At 53.4% G+C, this 18,879-nt stretch overlaps 1 protein-coding gene across 1 annotated transcript in view; it reads right to left on the bottom strand.

The window, feature by feature from the left end:
• Positions 1 to 3,382: 3,382 nt before the first annotated feature.
• Positions 3,383 to 18,879, bottom strand: part of PDGFRB (platelet derived growth factor receptor beta) — a 34,360-nt gene continuing 18,863 nt past the window's right edge. The window contains exons 9-23 of the mRNA XM_050905110.1: positions 18,393 to 18,519; positions 18,021 to 18,232; positions 17,171 to 17,265; positions 16,747 to 16,879; positions 16,217 to 16,321; positions 15,997 to 16,107; positions 15,463 to 15,616; positions 13,876 to 14,042; positions 13,495 to 13,613; positions 12,173 to 12,295; positions 10,638 to 10,749; positions 10,251 to 10,350; positions 10,026 to 10,131; positions 9,281 to 9,519; positions 3,383 to 8,772 (exon numbers count right to left, since the gene is read on the bottom strand). Of these exons, the coding sequence (XP_050761067.1) occupies positions 8,622 to 8,772; positions 9,281 to 9,519; positions 10,026 to 10,131; positions 10,251 to 10,350; positions 10,638 to 10,749; positions 12,173 to 12,295; positions 13,495 to 13,613; positions 13,876 to 14,042; positions 15,463 to 15,616; positions 15,997 to 16,107; positions 16,217 to 16,321; positions 16,747 to 16,879; positions 17,171 to 17,265; positions 18,021 to 18,232; positions 18,393 to 18,519 (2,054 nt within the window). The 3' untranslated portion in view covers positions 3,383 to 8,621. The remainder of the gene's footprint in view (positions 8,773 to 9,280; positions 9,520 to 10,025; positions 10,132 to 10,250; positions 10,351 to 10,637; positions 10,750 to 12,172; positions 12,296 to 13,494; positions 13,614 to 13,875; positions 14,043 to 15,462; positions 15,617 to 15,996; positions 16,108 to 16,216; positions 16,322 to 16,746; positions 16,880 to 17,170; positions 17,266 to 18,020; positions 18,233 to 18,392; positions 18,520 to 18,879) is intronic.

Raw genomic sequence — 18,879 nt, 5'->3', positions numbered from 1 at the left:
AGCAAGGACCCCTCCTCCCCAGAACCCCATCCCACCCAGTCCTCCTGCCTTGCTGGTGGGGAGGCTTTTTGAAGCTGTTTTCTAATTGACAACCTGGCAGGCACCTGGGAGCAGTAATTAGGCACTTCGTTAACCCTCCCCTGGACCATGCCTCTTCCAAAACAGGGGGTGAGGGTAGGCTTAAAGCAAAACAGCTCTCCCAGGGATGCTCAAGTCAGCAAGATGTTAGCAGGTCAAGTCAGACACAGGGTGCCCCTTGCTCTCCACTTTATCTCTGGATAACCTCACGCTGCAGCAGAAGTTCATGACAGTTCATGGCAGCTCTGGGGTGGGAAGTTACGGCTACCACCTGACAGCACTGGGAAGCACAGGGGAGGAAGATCCTGCCCCGGGCAAGCCGGAGGACTCTGCCTTAGCTGCACCCAGCTGCAGTCCCATCAGCAGGGAGGTGACAGGGACACTGGCTGCGAAATGTGGGCAGAAAGAGATGGGCTCGTCCAAAATATCTGTACAGAGGTAGCTGTTGAATCTGCACTTGCAACGCAAAGGTGCCAGGCAGAGGAGTGCCCCTCATGCCTCCACAAACCAGACGGAATGGGCTTCTCCAAGGGGACAGACAATTCGCAAGGTACCAGCAAGACAAAGTCTTGGGGCCAAGAGATGAGAGCACAGCTGACTGTGGTGAAAATGACTAAGAGTCATGGGAACGTGGAGAGAGCTCTTGGTTTTGGCCAGAAGGATGGCTGGAGAGCATGAGGGAGTCCAGAGAGAAGGAAAGGCAGCTTTTGGACAGAGAAGATTTTCTCTCAGCAGTTTTTCCTGGCAGGATGTGGGGAAGAAGAACATGAAGTAGAGGCAGCGTGGTGTGCTGAGGGGCTCCTGCCCAGAGCTGGGGGGCTGTTGAGCGGCTGGGCCACAGGAGACGTCAGCCTGATTATTCTTTCCTCCTTTTGAGGACGTCTGCCTGATTATTCTTTCCCTCCTTCTTCTTTTTAATTTTTGTTTGGTTTTTTTTTCCAGGAACAAATGCCAGCTCAGAGAGAACTGACTCACCATTGTGAAAAATTGTTGAACCAGACAGGTTTAATACAGAGAAGGGAAACAATCTCTCAGCCTCCCTTCTTCTCTTTGAGGAGGCCACTTGCAGAGCGTCTCTGATGGCAGTGGTCCACAGGTGACAAGTCACAGCCTGTACGCACGGATCCCCAAGCTGGGCTGGGCACACCTGGGGATGCTCAGTGGGACAAGCTGTCTGCTGGGGTTCCTCCCTCATTGGTGGCCATCTCTTCCTGCCTGCAGGCTGCACCCCAAATCCTGTGGTTGCAAGCAGCAGCTCAGCCACAGGAATGCTGCTGGGGCTCATGTGCCCAAGCAGCTCTGAGCAAGGGGCAGGGATGCTCTCAGAGGAGCTGCAGCCTTACTTTGAGTCACCTGAAGCCCAGGAATGTCTGTGGAGGCCCCGATGGCCAGGAAGGCGTGCTGGGAGATGGCACGAGACTTGCTCAGTGCCTGGCTGGCCGCAGGCTGGCTGTGGAGGGGAGAGCGGAGGCTGCTGTGAGCCCTGGTTGGGAGCATTGGGAGCTCAGACCTGTTTCCCAGGCTGGGAGTGGGGCTGGGCCATTCCAGCCCTACAGGACCCCTGCACTGAGTACAGCTGACCATAGTGTCATGCCTGCCTGAACTGCCCTGCAGCAGTCCAGGGACACACATGAAACACCCATGTCCCGAGTGAGCTGTTGGTACCCAAACAGCTAAAAACCCTGGTTGCAGCAGGCCAGGGTTTGTCTCTGCGGTCTGAGTTTCTCTGCTTCCCTGAGCTCTTCCACAAGATGCCTGTCTCATCACTGGAGAGGAGACTTGTTTTGAGGTGGGAAAAATGCTCTGCTGGGTCCCCATATCTGCCTGCTCATTCCCAGCCCCATGACCCCTCCTCGGTGCATCCCAACATGCAAAAGGCCTGCCAGGCAGGGATCAGGCAGTTGGAGCCAGCTGGGTTCAGGGCTGAGGTCTACCAATTCCCCCTCCCTGCTTCCCCCAAGCCTTTGCTGCAGCCTCTCTGGAGACGAGGTGATTTTTTTTCCCTGCTGATTCAGCTTCTGGAGAAAAATGACCTGTCTGCCTGTCGTGGCTGAGCCGTGCCAGGTGACTCAGAGCGTATCTAGGGAGAATCAGCCTGAGCTGGTCGGGGAGCCTGCAAACCTCCTCTCTGGCAAACTGAGCAAAGACAGGAGCCCATGACAGGCCATGCTGGAAAGGGGAGCCTTGCTGGGACTTGGACCTGTCTCCTGCTGCAGCCAGTGCCTTGGGCCTTTGGGTACACAAGGGGTTTCCAGGAGCTGAGGGAGGCACGACTGCTGCCAGTGGACACTTGCAGCGGGGCTGCATCATGCAGCCTGAAAACAGGGTCAACATTGATATATTTGAACCTCAGTTCAAAATCCCCTCTTCGCAGCAACCCTGGGCTTTCCAAGCATGTGGCTCAGAGCTGGCTGCAAACAGCTTCTCTCAGCAGCCTGGGGTCATTTTCGGGGGGAGCAGTTTCATTGGAGCCAGAGGGAGGAGAAAACTCTGTGCTGGACTCAGGAGGTGCCCATCTCTCATGGGGCTGGGGGATCCCAGCAATTCTGGAGAGGTGACTGGGGGAAGGTGAGGGGAGCAGGAGGAAAGCAGGGAGACTTGTGGACCTGAGGGAGAGGTAGTGTGGGGAGCCAGTATTTTGGGGTTGCATCTTTAAAGAGTATCAGCGAATTCCTCATCCCAGAGGGAGGGGAGGAGAACCCAGCTTGGAGGAGAGCCAGACATGGGGAGCCCTGTGCACTGCAGTGTGGCTCCTGCTGGTGCCCTGCCCCATTGCTACCTCCAGCCTCTCCCACTGCCCTGAGCTATTAAACTATATGGAAAAATCAACAGCGCTGTGGTGTCTCCGATCTCCTTCAGCCCAGCACTGTTCAGTCTGGCATCTCCCGCATCCCTACCCTGATCTGAGCACAGACCCAGCAATGGTCCCAAGGAGCATGTTGAGCCCTTGTTTGGGGCTGCTGGCCCAAACCTCAGGCACTGGGGATACACATGGGAACTGTTCCCAGTGTCCTTCCCTCTACCCACCTCCTCCCAGTGCAACACGACCCACAAGCTAGCCAGTTACCAGAGACGGGGCAGATCTTGCCCTGTTCGCAGCCCCTTTTCCTTACCATGTCTCTGGGCTCAGCTGTTGCCTTGCTGTGCTTCTCTCTGCCTGGCTCCCAGCTTGGCTTTCACTAAGCGTTGGGGTCATGCACAGCGTATTAACATGCTTAGCCTTCACCCACGACATGGTTAAGCTGTATTCCCAGCCCCATCTGAGTGGGAGCAACCAAAACCAGGCAAACAAAGGAAGAGATGGAACTTTGCAAAAAGAAAAACACCTTTATTTTTAAACTCTTTCTTTAAAAATGTATTTGTAAAAGTTTACAGCATAAAAATAATATCTCATGGCTATAGATGTGACATAGTACAAATCCTACAAATATATCTGTAAACCTAGGAAAATGTTAACTCTTTGGTACCTTATTCTGAACTCTGTTTTTTCCTTTGCCCTCAGGATGGTTTCCAACAGATAGCATGGAGGCAGGTGCTGCTTCTGTTCAGAGATGCTGCAGAGTAACAGCGTGATGCCAGCAACAGCAGGAGGGGGAGAGGGCAGAGGGCACGCTTTGGGCAAGCTTTGCAGTTCTGGTGCAATCCATTAAGGAGGAAAGGATGGGAACGATGGGACGCTGTAGGCCTCCCAGCATGAGTTGGCTTCCCTGCCTCCTCCCACCCCTGCAAGAGGCATCTCTCCAAAGTGCTGCTGGAGCTACACTGAAGCAGTTCCCCTGCCTTTGCCAAAGCCAACTGGATCCATCTTGGCATGTCCCAGAGACTTCAGCCCTTCGGGTGAAACAAGAGAATTATGCTGGAAGCCCAGCAGCCCATGTGCTGGCCCATGAAATCTGATTTTTTAACAATACTTGGCCTGCCTGGGCAAGTCCTGCAGACAACATGGTGCCTCCACTGTTACAGTCAGTGCTGGCTGCTCAGCATCTAGCCAGGGCTGGGATATGTGCTGTGGGAAGGATCTGTGCATGGCCCAGGAGCTGCCCAGCGCCCAGTGAGGACCTGCAGCTGCCCTGGCTGCTCTCTGCCTGTGCAACCAGGCGGGGCAAAGGCTGCCAAAAGGCTGCCGAGGGCTGCCAAAGGGCAACCTTCACGTTCTCCAAGTGGGAGCGCAGCCAGGCTGCATCTGGGCTCCCTGGGGCTGCTTGGCAGCCCACTGCTCTCCTGTCTGCATGGGAGATCCTGTGGTTTGCATTGTGAACTGGCCACCACCGATCCTGGGACCTGAGCTAAGCACTGAGCCCGACCAGAGCCCTTCCTTGCGCCTGTGCATTGGAGCATGGGGTTTGCCTCCTTAGCACATTAGCTGACATCTCATTTTAGAAAAAGCCCCCAAAAGGAGACATCTGTGAAATCCCCTTCTCCAGATCTGCCCAGCTTTACACAGGCAGGCCTCGGGCTTCCCCACAGCCAAAACCTAACCCACTGCCCAGTACCCTGTATTTGTGGTGCTGTCTCTCCCCCAGCCCAGAGCCCTGACTGGGAAGAAGGGGAAGAGCCGTTTCTCACTTCTGGCTGACTTCCTCCTGGCTGCACATCTGCGCTGCACTTCTGCCTCCCGTCCCCATGGGGCTCCGCCACAGTCCCCTTGGCAGGTGAACAGAGACAATTTAGTTACAAGTAAAGTCCGCTGTGCTCTAGATTTCTTAACACGACACAAACAAACACTAAACGTGACACTCTCGCTTAAAAAAATAGTAACACTCTCAAACCGAGAAGGACAAAAGGATTAAAACCTGCGCACACATCAGTCTGAGAAGCATCTTAAATGTGGAAAGAGACACCAGAGTGTCGCATTAGTTTCTGGGATACACTTAGGTATGTATGAAATAGTGACTGGCAGGAGGATTATGCATATACTGGTGCTGATAACGATGTAACAGCTGTAGAGTAAAATATAATCTACAAATAAAAGATATTGCACTAGAGATGGGCCCAAGCTGTGGCATGTGTCCCTTTTTGGGGGGCTCAGTTTGGGTCCACCTCTAAACAGAAAAAACCACCCAAACAAAAATACTGATCATCAAAACTAAAAACCCGGAGGGACCGGTTCCCTTCAGAGTCACACTGGAGAAATTACGGTTACAAAACTGATGGGCCCAGAACAGCCGACCATTTCTCCTGGCCCTCACCCGCCGGGCCACGCAGGGACTGGAATGTCGGCAGCAGAGAGAGAGGGAGCGGGGGGCTGGAGCTGGCTCCCCGAACAGAGAGAGCTTGTCTGGGGAGCTGCTGTAAGCCTCAGCCCTGCCAAGCCCTCTCTTTGAGGAGAGTTGCAGGGTTGCTTAGCAAAACACGTTGGCTTTGCCCAGCTGCCAGCCTGTCCCTGGCTGAGAAGATCTGCTCGCTGTAGCAGGTGTGCATGCCCTCGCTAAATGGTGATGGGAATAGTTGAGTAAGGACAGGAAAGTACCACAAAGTGCAAGACTTGGCCCTTGCAATCACAGGGCCAAAGGCAAATATTTGGTCATATCTCTCTGGAGTGGAGAATGGTACCATTTTGCAAAAAGTCTGGCGTACCTACTTTAAGAAGGAAGAGGGAGGTGGGGTTAGCACTCTGTCAGCAGCCAGAACAGGTTTTGATCCAAAAAATAATTGCAATAAATCTACAAATGGGACAAAATACAATAGGCATCCAAGTGTAGCTAATGCCCAGCTAATAGGACAGGATACCTGAGGGAAGAAATAGATCTCCTCTTTCAGGTCTGTGGAAACTATTTGATAGTGCGAAATTAGTAATTTAATTAGTAATTAATCTGTACAAGATGGAGTTTAGTATGGGGTTTGTAAAGTAAATAAGCAAATGGCCAAAGGGAGGGTGAGAAGGGGTTAATTGATGCAGAAATCTTTGGGCTGGACGGAGGTAGTAAAAGTAGCTCTCTAGGGTTGCTCTTGATGCTAGAAGTATTTAATATTTTTATTAGTCAGTCCAGCCCAAAAATAACAGTTTGTTACAAAATGTGCTGATGACCCAATGTCTGGAACAGCGGGGAGTATCTTGGTTAGAAATGCTGCAAGAGTAGAAAGACGTAGGTGCTTAGATTGGTCAGAGGATGACTCCAAACTACCAGTATGTTGTGGCTGGGAAAAGGCCAACATTATTCAAAGCTGCACCAAGCAAGTCAAATCCAGTACAGACCAGAACTATTAATGCCCTATGTGAGGTCTAGATTTGACCTCACCTGGAGTACTGGGTACTTCTGGTCACCTTTGATAGAGAAGGACAAATTAAAAATGGAGCTGGTGCGGACAGGGGCTATTAGGATGATCTGATGTGCCATCCTATGGGCTCAAATTGCAGTGACACGGATCCTACCAAGCACCTTACATGTTAGAAAAATGAAGTGGTCTGACCCCAAGGATCTCATAAGTTACTGCTTCTCTGCGGTTAGGATCATTTCATGAACTGTGGCCACAGAAGATGGCTCCTTCATTACAAGCAGGAGGAACAGAACATGGAAAAACAGTTGTCATTCACAGTGTGTTTCCTATGGATGGTGGGGAATCTAACCACACGGGCTGAAAATATACTCCACCGGCTGCCAATAAAAGTGCTATTTCTTATGTTCACATTTTACCAAGGACATCAGCCCACAAAACACCCACTCCTCTTTTAGCTGCATAAATGGCAGCATTGCAACAATAGACAACTTAAAACAGAAGCTGTTTTTCTGGGGATTTCTGGCAGAAGTTTTGTATTTTGAAAAAAACCAAAATTCTCAGTGGCTCTGAGGTGGCAGAAGCCCAGCAAGATGCTGATTGAATTTCTGAATTTGTAAACCTGCCTGTGCAGTTTTTGTAGGATGCACAGAGATGTGCATGAGTAGGGCAATGAAGGGGTTAATGGGAGTGGGGGGCATGCAGCGAACAGAGCTCAGTGCAAGGCAAAACTTCTCCTTTCAGAAAAACACCCTGCTAGTTTCTGTGGTGTCAGACCTGTAGTTTTTGGGGTCCAGCTTTCATCTCTGCAGACGTGGGGTTCACAACTGCTTTCAAAAGCCTGGTGTTCCTCCTGCTTTGAGTCTCCTCATTCAAGTGCCAGCTGAGAGCACAAGAAGTCCCAGGCCTGCCTGTGAGAAGCGAGGAAGGAGGTGAGAAGCAGGAGGAAGGTCTCTGCCCTTTTATTCTTCAAAACAGTTTCCAAGAGAGAGGAAGCCTCCCTGATTCCTCTTGCTCTGCTTGGTTCCCCATGACAGTTCATCCGCAGCCCTGGCAGGTTGCAAGTGGCTATGCCTGGCCCCCAGAAAGTGGCAGGGTGTGAGATACAGTTCAGCTTCCCAGCCTCTCTCCCTCTCTCTCTTTTGAGATGTCCCTGGGTGGGTGTTCTGGCATCCTTATTGCTCCCCATAGTCTTGCTATGACTCAGGAGGGACTGGTGAGACCTCCCATCCTGAGAAAGGGTGTTCGGATGAACAGTCTATCAAAAGGGAGCCCTTGCTTCCCAAAGGTAAGGCACAAAGATTTTGCAGCTGGCAGGGTTATATGATTTCCCAGCAGATGAGCTGGGCTTAGTGGCAGTAGATTAATGAATAGCCATATTGCTTCCTTATACTGGCCCTGGCTAGTGGATTAATATATTTGTTCCCTTTAAATCTTCAACGGAGAATAATTAGCTTAGTGTCCACACAGATGACACGAACAACACTGGACTGCCCTCTTTGTTACTACAACAGAGTCATTGTGAGAGCATTTTGAGTTCCTGGCATGCCCTTGGGGCTCCTGGTGCCATGCTGGGCACAAAAAGGTTCAGGGTGTGACAGCACCTCTAGGTGGGTGCAGAGCTGTGCCCCAGAGCCATGGGTACCTGTAGTGCTTGTGACGCTCTATCCATCGTGGAAGAGCTGTCAAGAAAGGAAAACGGTGATTCAGTATCTCTGAGACGCTGGCTGGTCTCTCCAGGACTTGGCTGTGCTTGGAGGAGAATCTACCCAATGTACTCTTGATCTCCAGCAGCTGAAGGTTGGTGTTGCAGGTTCTCTACACCCCAGCAATGGGCTCCAAGCAAATCATCTGTCCCGGTGGCATTTCACAGAACCATGGTGTGGCTGGTGCTGAGACCATCAGAGAAGTGCTGGTGCAGAGGAGATGAAACTCATTGCCATAGAGGGGGAAGAGGCTGGAGTATCATCTTAGCAATGCCGAAAGTGGCGTCTCTTGTGGAGATCCAACCCACGTCTTCCACTTGAAAAGAAGATGTTGGTCTGTGAGATGTCTCCCTCCTGCAGTGGTTTGATCACTGAGGAGGATGTGGCAGTGATCTGGAAGGTTGCTTGCACGGAGCCACCTCTTTGTAAGGGGGAAGGGGATGGCAATGGAGAAAAGTCTTTAATTCCCCACGCAACACTGGGAGACAGGAGGGAAGGAGGAATGCTGGGACAGGTGGGGATGTCCCGACGTAAAAGCGCAAAGCATGGCTCTCTGTAACGTCTGGGTCAGCCCCTCAGCTGGCCTCTCCGTAGGGAGATGCAGAGTCAGCCCAGCTCTGACTACAGGAAACTCTCCTCCACCTCTTGGTGCCCTGCGGTCGGCTCCTGGCAGCCTGGCTGTGGGTCAGATTCCTGCTCCTCGTCCTGCCGGAGGCCCAGAGGGCTGTCACAGGATATTGTAGACGATGTGTTGGCCTCGTTCAGCATAGAGCTGAAGGGACACAAGAGGGAGAGAGAAATGAGTGCCTTGTCCCAAGTCTCCTCGTGGGAGAGAATTCCCAACAGCTGAGAAGCGCGTTGAGCTCGCAGCAGCCCCACTCTATCTGAGTAGCTTTCCACAGGGGAACAGACAATATCGGTTGGGTTTATTCAGCCCTCAAACGACAAACAGCTGGCTGGGTTCTGCAGACCGTGGGCCCCTGTGTGCCCTCCTCCTTGTGAGTGGGGTCGCTTGTCCCGAGCTGTGCTGTCTGACGTACGACGATGTGACATGGCCCCCTATCTTAGCTCATGTCCCAGCTCCTCTGGTTCATCTCTATCCCTGTGGGCTCACGCAAGGTCACAGCACCTCAGATGGCAGTGACACTGCCCTCCTTCTCTGCTGGTAAACCCACCCCTGGTCTATCCCTCAGCAGAGCATCCCCATTTCCTCTTGAGGCCCCTGTTTTCAGATTTGGGCAGTCAGGGGAAGGGACAACATTCAGAAGCAATGTTTTTACCTGGCCCGGCTGATGGAGGCCTCCTGAGGGAGATCGCAGATTGCCTCGGGTTTGGGGTCAGGAAGAGGGATGATATAATCATTCTCGCCCCCGTTCTGGTGCACGGCTGTGTAGAGGATGCTGCTGGTGGGGGAGCTGGCAGTGAGCCTGGCGTTGTTCAGCCCGGGGATTGTGGGTCTTGTGCGGACAACAGCGGGGTGGTCACTCTTCATGAACTCTTCATCCACCTGCTGGTACCTCTGCTCTCGCAGGGCAGGTTACCAAAGAAACGGGAAGGTCTTGTGAGTGGAGAAAATGCACTTGTGTTGTATTTGCTTTCCCTGTCTGCTAGGCTTTTTCTAGCTAGAGGGGCTGGCATCTTCTAGCTGGGTTCAGCTACCCTGACTCCACCAAAGACAGGTCATGAACATTTCCTAAGGGAGAGATCAGGGGCACAACTCCACAGCTCCAAAATACCAAACAGTTGGAGGCAGGTTTTTGATCTCCTGCCAGTTCTGATTTCCGCAGTTGCTGAGATACCAGCTGCCTGTCTGGCAATGCCAGTTGTCTCAGCAATGTCCCCAGGATGCCCAAACCACCTTCATTGGCTGTTCAAACTAATGCAGCCTTAGTCACAGCAAAATCCTCTGGCACAGCAGCACTAAACACTGATCTCCAAACCCTGATTGAGGGCCCTAATCAAGGCAGCATCCTCCACAGAGCACGGACCCTCTTCTGTCCCTCCAGCAGGGTCCTTTGAACATACCTTTCTGTAGCAATCCACCAAGAGGTTTCCCATAAGCACCACCAGCTGTGAGAAGGATGGTCTGATCTCAAACTTCTCCTCCCAGCACTTCTGCATGATATCGTAGCTAACAAGAGGGAAGAGAGAGCACTCTGGTGAGTTAGCGGGTGGGGAAAACAGAGGCAGAAATGCTTCTGTAGTTTGTGTAGGGCAGGCCCAGGGCAAACGTGTATGGGCAGCACTTACATTTCATCAGAGGCGTGGGTGGGTTTGGACATCCGATAGCCACGTTTGATGGCGTTGTAGAACTGTTCGTTCATAGGCAGTTCGGGGTATGGAGTCCCCCCTGGGTGTAAAGGGAGAGCAGGAAATCAGGCTGGTGGATTGCCGGCCACCCCCATGCCACCATGCATTTCACACCAAGGTTTCCTTTTTTCTTTACCTTTCCTGTTTCATTTCACTTTCAAATGGCAACGTCAGCATGGGAAAGAAGGAGACAGGGAATGAAGTGCTACTCTGACTGGTAAGGTTGGGACTTGGGGATTAGAAGTGGATTTCTATTGTCTCTGGGAAGGGATCCTGCTAACATGTTATCAGACCTACAGATACCACCATGATCTCCAGGGCACTTACCTAGAGTGAATATCTCCCAGAGGAGAATCCCGAAGGACCACACATCGCTCAGAGTGGTGTAGAGGTTGTTGAAGATGCTCTCTGGAGCCATCCACTTAAGGGGCAAGAAGGTCTAAGAGGAAAAAAATGGAACAAGAAGAGAGTCAGCAGCATCTACAGCACTTGTTTCAACGGATGAGAGCTTGACACCCAATTTACCAGAGAAGATCCTTCAGAGCTGCCTGTCGACCCAACACATCTGCTGACATCTGCTGTCAGCCACTTCTCAGAGGGACCACTTTCCTCCTTCCTTGTGCAGGATGAAACCAGCAGGCAGGAGGAGAGAGTGGGTGTGCTACATCCGTTTCCATCACTGTCTGCCATGATGAGCTGTTATGGTGTGCATTCTCTGTTCCCTAGTTCTTGGGGAGTCCACTGACTTGCACAACATGACCACAGCACTCCTGAAGGGAGTCCGTGCCTATCTGGACTTTGGAAACCTGAGACCAGGCTGGAGAGGGCTATGGGTGACCAGAAAAGAGCCGAAGGACACATCCAGCTTTTTCCTGCTCTTACTTAGAGTGATACACGAAAAGGAGCCTCACTTGACCAGCTTTGTATGCAGCACTGGCTGTGCTGTTCCTGGGATTCGCTTGCACAATGAATACTAAAATAATCTCCAGGAAGGATTGCAAAGGGGCCCGGTTTCATTTCCCGTTTTGGAAGGAAAAGCAGCTATGCCAAGGCTGGACTGGAAAACCCCAGCCCCTCTGCAGGAGGGTCTGCCTGCCCAGGCACTGAGTGCCTGTCTGCCATCCCATGCAAATGAGAGAAAGCACGAGCGAAGTTAAGCAGTTGATAGAGCAGATAAAGATTGGGGTTTGAGGGGCCTGGCTCCACTCTTAGCTCCCCTAGCCTCAGTTTCTCTCGGAATTACATGGCCTCCTGTGCTTGGGGTTGCACGTTCCCAAATGCCCCAGGGCTGGAGTGGACACGCTGTTGTTGAAGACACAGGGGAGGTTCTGAGGAAGCTCAATTACAGCCTCATCCTCTCCTGCCTCGAAAGATTGGAGACGTCTTTCTGGAAAGTAGCTGCTCGCAGGAAAACACTTCCTCTTACCCTGTGGTCTAGTGGTTAGAGCAGAAGTCTGTGAACCTCTTCCCAGAGTGGGCAGTGACTCACTGCAGCACTGTCAAGCTGCCTAACCTTGCACTCCTCCTGCCTGCAGCTCAGGACCGGACTCAGTGCCGTGCGGGGAAGGGATGCAGCACTGCTGCCAGTGATGGGCTGTACAGGGGACAATCCTTAGTTTTGCTGCTGCCGCCCAGGTTCTTCTGTAAGAGCCTGGAGATATGGGCATGCAATTCTACTACTCCACAGCATGCAGAGCACATCAGGTGCAGGACGGCTGGCTGTTGACACCGTCTCCTGGGAGTCCTGCCCTGTCACCACCCCTGGGCACAATGATGGACAAGTGAATCACAGGGGGAGCACGTAGAGGGTGCCAGGCCCAGAGCCCCGGGAAGAAGGGGCTTGCATGGCTCCTGGTACTCACGCTGCCTTTGGAGATATAGTTGGAATCCCTCATGATGTCCCTCGCCAGGCCAAAGTCACAGATCTTCACCAGCTTCCCCTCACAGATGAGGACGTTCCTGGCAGCCAGGTCACGATGCACGCACTGTAGGGGGGAGGCAGGGCACTGTCACTGTGAGGGGCCCCCAGACAGCCCAAGGAAGCAGCCCAGCTCCAGCACTAGCCCATTTCTGGGGCTTCAGGGACAGGAGTCACCTCACATCATTTGAGGCATCTCCTCCACCTCTAGGGACAACCATGGCTCAAAGCCACTAGCAGAGCTACCACATTTTCACTGCTCGCCTGGACTGCTACCTCCATGACAGCAGTAGGCATACAAATCCAGCAAGGGCAATTTGAACAACCCAGCAGAGAGGGGATTGCCAGGGCCGGACCAAGCAAGGGGGCTGGTGGACTGGCAAGGAGGGGATGTCTCCATCTCTGTCTGGACAATCCAATCCAGCAGTCTGAAGACATCAGAGTTACACCAGCCTAGCTTGTGCTTCCTGGTTTGCCAGCATGTTGGATGTTTTCCTGAGGTTTGCTCAAGACCCTGCCAGACACTACTAGCAAGCACGGTGATATTATGCCACTGTAAAGCGTGACTGTGGGAAGCTGTGGGAAGCTGTGAGCTCCTCTTCTGTGCTCCACAGGGGACCACTGACCGTGCACTTTTGGGGATCAGACTGTCTGGCTGGAGGCATAGAGCCAGGAATTTCTCTCTGCACGTTATTGATGCCATCCCTACCCCTTCTCTTAGCCCTGCCCTGTGTGATGTTTCACATGGTCCAACTATATTACTGCCTGCCCTGGGCTAAGCCAAACCTTAGGAAATCCCAGAGCCTAGTCCTCTGTGGTGGCTTACTTTCCACTAAACAAGCACTTCTGATGAGGCCTGGGGGGCTCAGAGCATGTAGCGCAATAGGGGTGTCCATAGAGAGCAGTAGCTCTGCTTGTGCTTTAGCACAGGGAGGTTATCACTGTTTGGTCATCCTGGTAAATAGGGATGATATAACACCACAGCTGTGCTGCACATGGCTTGGGAGGAGATCAGAGTCAGGGAATTTGAGGTCTGAAGCTCGATCTAAGCCAGGGTTAGCTGTCACATGCAAATATAGTCATGCTGATCCCCAGGGCTGTGTTTCCAAAGAGAAGTGGTCAGCAGCTCTTCAATTGCATGGCCACTTCTCCCACGAGGAGGTTGGCATGGACAGAGGGACAGTGAGCAGAAGCTGACCACAGGACACAGCAGAGCATTGTTGGCCTCCAGTGCTGCAGGCACTGTGGACCAGCCGGCATACGTACATTTTTGGAAGCCAGGAACTCCATCCCATTGGCCACCTGGAAGCTGAAGCCCACCAAGTCCATGTAGCTGAGGAGTGGAGACTCGTTTATCAGCGTCACCCGGTCTGTTCTTTCAGGAGCTGGAGGGCAAGCAGAGATGGATGTTGGCGTTACTCAGCACACTCGTGGGCTGCCTGCCAGTGGAAGGACTCACTGGGGATTGCTCTGTCTCTAGCAACAAAGGAACAGAGCCGGGAGCTCCCATCACGAGGGCATCTGCCACCACTGCTGGACTCATCCCAAAGGTGACCTTTGCCATATGGACCATCCACCTCTGCAAGCAAAGGCATCCAGCCCCCGAAGTGCAAGCACCTCTCCCTCCCGCTGTGGCTGTGCTGTTACCTGACGGGGAATAGCTGTCCAGCTCGTATGGGGTGCCGTAGTTAGAGGACTCGATGTCAGCGTACTTGACTTCACCCTTCATGTCAGACATGGGCACATAATCCAGGGAGTCGTCCTTGCTCATGTCCATGTAGCCCCCATCGCTCTCAACAGACAAGGAGAGGTGACTGGGGGGGAAGCAAAGAGGCTGTTCAGATCCAGAGGAGAGGAGGAGATGGAGGGGATGGGGGCAATGATTTGTGGGACTGCAATTCCTGAACTCTCAGCCCCAGCACTGAAATGTCCCACACAGCAGGGAAAGAAGCCCTGCATCATGCATGCAGAGAAGAGCAAATGGCACTGGAGACCTCCTTCCACCACCTAACAGCTCAGGTGTCCTCAGCGCTAGCTTTAAACAGGCCTGCCATATTCCCCTGCAGGTCTCCAGGTGTCCTTGCCCACAGGCTGAAACTTCTCATGCTCACCTTGCCTGGCAGAGCACAGGCTTAGCTCAGCGCACAGGCTTGGCTCAGCACACAAGCTTGGCACTGGGGAGGGCAGGAAGGGGAGCCAGGGCCACGCAGCTCCACAGGCGCCCACAGGGCAGAAGATCATGAGACTCAAGCCAGAGTGGGCAGGCAAAACCCTCCACCTTGGCTGTGCGTGTTCCCAGGCTGGCCAGGACTGGCCTGGAGAAGGCTGAACTGAGCAGGCAGGACACAAACCTCTGTCCACAGTTAAACCTTCCCAGTTTGGATCAGCAAACATCTGCACCCTTGAGCACCTCTCCCTTGAGTGAGCAACAACTGCATCTGGGAAGCAGCATCTTGAGGCCTTCCACGTGCCAGCACTGGGCAATGGAAACCTGCTGCATGGCCAGAGCTGTGGGGCATGTCCCCAGGGGCTTGGGAGACTGTGCTTAGTGCTTAGGAGGATCTCAGCTGCCTTCAAGCAGAAAGTGCAGAGGGCAGCTGTGCTGATGTCCTAACACGGCTCTATTCTACTATTGTTTTGGTGTGCTGGAAGGAAATGCTGCTTTCTAAGTTCCCATGGGACCGTTTTTCTGTGCTGATGTGCCTGCATCCCTTATAGCTTGCAACCGGACGAAGGACCGTTTCCCTTTCCTTGTAGCACCTCTTGTGCAACTGCACTCCTTCTAGCACTTCTCCCTTAGGCTCGGTAGCAGCGCAACCTGCCTTGAAAATGCAGAGCTGAGGTCTCCAAGGGTTAAGACATGTTGGAAAAGCCTTCGTCTTTGTACTCAATGTGTAGCTATGGTTATGCCAATAAAGTTAATGATGCCAGGGAATATTCCCAACTGGCATGGAGCAGCCAGCATGTGTGCTAGCAAACTCAGCCTCCAGGACACACAGATTGCCTCTGCTAGCTCCCTGTCTGCCAGGAGCTGTTTGGAGGTGGCTGGTTGGCACATGGGCTGGTCTCACAAGGTAACAGAGCAGCCAGCTGTGTCCCAGTGCTGGGCCAGCGTTTATTTTACTGGTCTGGAGGAAATGTAGGTATCCTTCCTGGCAGTACCAGCCTCCCTCATCGACGGGGGATAGGATGGGGTAGGCACCAGGGAGGAGGAGAGTGCTGCTTTCCAGGTACCTCTGCACATGGTCCTCCTTGGCGGTGTTCCCGTACACCTCTGCCTCTCGCCGTGCCTTCTCGCCGTAGGACTGCAGAAAGGTGTGCTTGTTGCGGTGCAGGTAGTCCACCAGGTCCCCATAGCGGCAGTACTCAGTGATGATATAGATGGGCCCTGGTGGGAGAGAGCACCTGCGTCAGCCCTGCCTTGGCCCCGCTTGCTCTGCAGGGCAGCAACTTTCATCCCACAGGGACATTACCAGATTGCAGGACATCTAGGCAGGGCCAGGGGGAAAAGCCATCTTTCTGGTACCAAGCATTTTTGGGATTCGAAATTTGTGTTTGGGAAGGGAGGTGGGGATTAACAGAAACATGCCTTCTCAGTTTCAATCAGGTTGGAAAGAAAGGCTTTCAGAGACCCATGAGGCTTTCCTAGGGGAAGGGTGAATCATTCTGAACCAGAAAACAGGAATTATTCTCTCTGAGGACAGTTCTCCTCCTCAGCACAGCGCAGGGCAGCAGGGAGAGGAGACAAGGCGCCCGAGGCTCAGCTACCTCCTTTGGTGCAGGCCCCCAGCAAGTTGACGATGTTGAGGTGAGGTCCCAGGTGGCTCATGATCTTCAGCTCGGACATGAGGGCTTGCTTCTCGCTGCTCCGGGCAGTGGCTGTTGGGAAGAGCCAGTGTTAGCGGCAGGGCAAGGAGGGGAGCACATGGGCACTGTTTGGCCTCACAGCTTTGGGATGGGGGAAAGGTATGGTGTGGGGACAACTCACACTTGAGCATTTTGACTGCCACTTTCATGGTGGACTGCGAATGGCTCAGGCCATGGGCTGTTGCCTCCACCACACGTCCAAAGGCGCCGGAGCCGAGAGTGCGTCCTGCAAAGAAACAGTGAGGAGACAAAGCTGGTGATGGTCCTTGAGGAGAGGTGAGGAGAGGAGCTTGGAAAAGACAAGTCCCCTGTCTGAAACCACACCAGCCTTGCTGCAGTCATCCTGGTGGGCATGGAGGTGGTCGTGAGCTATGATGTTTGGGGTTGATGTTTGGGGTTTCCATCTGACTGGGAAGGGAAGGAGCTGCCAGCTGCAAGAAAGGATAGCCAGGAATAACCCAGTGCTTCATGCCAAAGGGGCAGCTGGCCTCCCACCGTGGTCCCAGATGGTCCCTCTGTCCCAGGACCACATCGTATCTTCAGGGATCTCTGTGCCTTTTCTGGGTTGGTCTCTTTTGGAGATCCCAAACCTATCACCCCCAGACAGCCAGGACCCCAGGAGTCCATCAGCGGGATCTGCGGAGCCTTTACCTAACACCAGCTTGTCCCTGGGCACCTCCCAGCTGGAGTCGTAAGGGAGCTGCATGGGATCCACGTAGATGTACTCGTGCCCATCGGAGCTGACTGACTCAATCACCTTCCAGCGGATTTCATAACGAGGTTTCTGGAAAGGGGAGCAAAGGGAAAAGAGATATCTGAGAAGCTGAGGGTCAGAGAGGGCATGGGGGATGTGGATGGGCTTTGTTAGGGAGTCTTTGGTCCCTGCAGCCATTGCCTCATTCTCCATCTTGCCTACAGATGCCAGGGGCATGCAGAGACTGATGGAGGCCCATGGACCCTGGCAGGGTGGGACATCATCAAGCCCATGCCAGCAGGAGCTCACAGCTTTGCTCTTCCCAGCCACCCTAACACAGGGGTACCACTGTGGCAGCCTGGGAACACTCTCCTCTTTTACCTTCTGCCACAGGACGATCAGGATGATCAGGGAGATGACGGTGAGGACCAGCAAGGCCAGGATGACAGAGATGATGACCACCTTGAATGGCAAGGCTACAACGATAACAGGGACAGCAGTCAGACTCCTCCACCTCTGCATGGCCTGAGTACCCTGGGGAAAGGAGGGGACAGCAGCGCAGAGGGGTCCCTGCACCCTTCCCCTTCTCTCCTCTAGCCACTGTCGCCCTCCTGCTACATGCCTCCCTCCCCAGACATCAACCCTGAGCTCTCCTCTGGATGGGGGCAGTCCCTGTCCTCTCCTGCCCAGCACTTGCAGGGCCAGCACCCCAGGGATAACGGGGTGATGGGTTGTTACAGCCTGTTGAAGGGCTTGCTGCCTTGGGAGAGGCTTGACCATGAGAGGGTGTAAGGAGCTAGAGGGGCTGGTTTTCTTGGGGGAGAGCTGGCAGCTCTGGGCCTGGGCTTAGACCATCCTTCCTCATATTTGGGATGTTCAGCGTATGGATGTTCGAGTCCGTGGCACCATCTAGTGACCCGCGGGCTAATAACAAGACACTGGGGACCTGCTCAGGCACTCTCATCTTGCCTCCTTGGAGGCATGACCCTGCCAGTGGTGGGAAGAGGATGTCCATGGCCAGTGGACATAAGGGCTCCAGACTCCTCCTGGAGCAGCCTTTCCTGCTCAACCCAAAGGAGGCTTCGTTTTGGGCAGAAATACCCAGGTTTCCTGCCTCTGAGGACTGCAGTCATCAGAGGACAGTCCTGGCTCTCAGCACCTCCAGGCTGGAGACATGGAGAGAAAAGTCTAGCTCCACACCACTGGCTCAAACACTTCCTTCAGCCCTCACCGTGTGGGACCAGAGTGATGTCCTGGGAGTTGGTGCCCAGGAAGTTTTGCACGGTGCATCTCAGGAGCAGGGGCTCGTCCACCCTGTGCAGCTGCAGGGTGCTGTTCACACGGTACACCTGCAACTCCGCATGGTACGTGGTGTTGGTCTGCAGACCGATCTCTGTGGACTCGTTCCCCAGCAGCCGGGTGGGCTGCCCCTTGGTGCTGCACCTGGTCCAGGGGAGGATAAAGGCACCTGAGAGGCAGTTGGGACCACACGCCATCATGGGATGCCTGGGCGTGTGGGCCAGCAGAATACAATAAAATAATAGTCTATTATTCTAATAAATGTAAGTCCAGCTGTTCCCATGAGCTCCATCACTCCACTTACCATTTGATGTCGCTGCAAGTAGACCAGCTGATCTCCGGCTGGGGCATGCCTTCAGCAGAGCATGTTACAGTCTGCTCCCCACTGCTGGCACTGCTGTTCTCCTTGAGATCCACCACTTTGGCTGGCACTGAAACCAAGAGACAGTGATGAGAATTAATCCTCCTTTCTGACTGCAGGATGGAAGGGGAATGTGATTCCACTGTACCCCTAACATGGCCTGGGGGTGAGGAGACAGTGAGGTAGGACTTGCCACATCAATTGTGTTTTATTTTTGAAAGCTAACAGCAAAAAGAGAAAGGTTTGAGGGGGTTATGGAGGACACCTGCCCCCATCTAGCTTGCTTGGAGAGCACAGGTGAGCACAGGGGAAAGTCCTGGACATCAGAGCTGTGCAGTCATCTCTGCATCTGCTACCTTGGGCCAGGGCTTCATGCCCTGGTGTCTGGCCAAGCTGCTGGTGTCTGCACTGCCTCCCTGTCCCCCTTGCT

Source organism: Gymnogyps californianus, chromosome 14 (genome assembly GCF_018139145.2).
Source record: "Gymnogyps californianus isolate 813 chromosome 14, ASM1813914v2, whole genome shotgun sequence".
Taxonomy (NCBI): Eukaryota; Metazoa; Chordata; class Aves; order Accipitriformes; family Cathartidae; genus Gymnogyps; species Gymnogyps californianus.
This window is presented reverse-complemented; position numbering and strand designations above follow the sequence as displayed.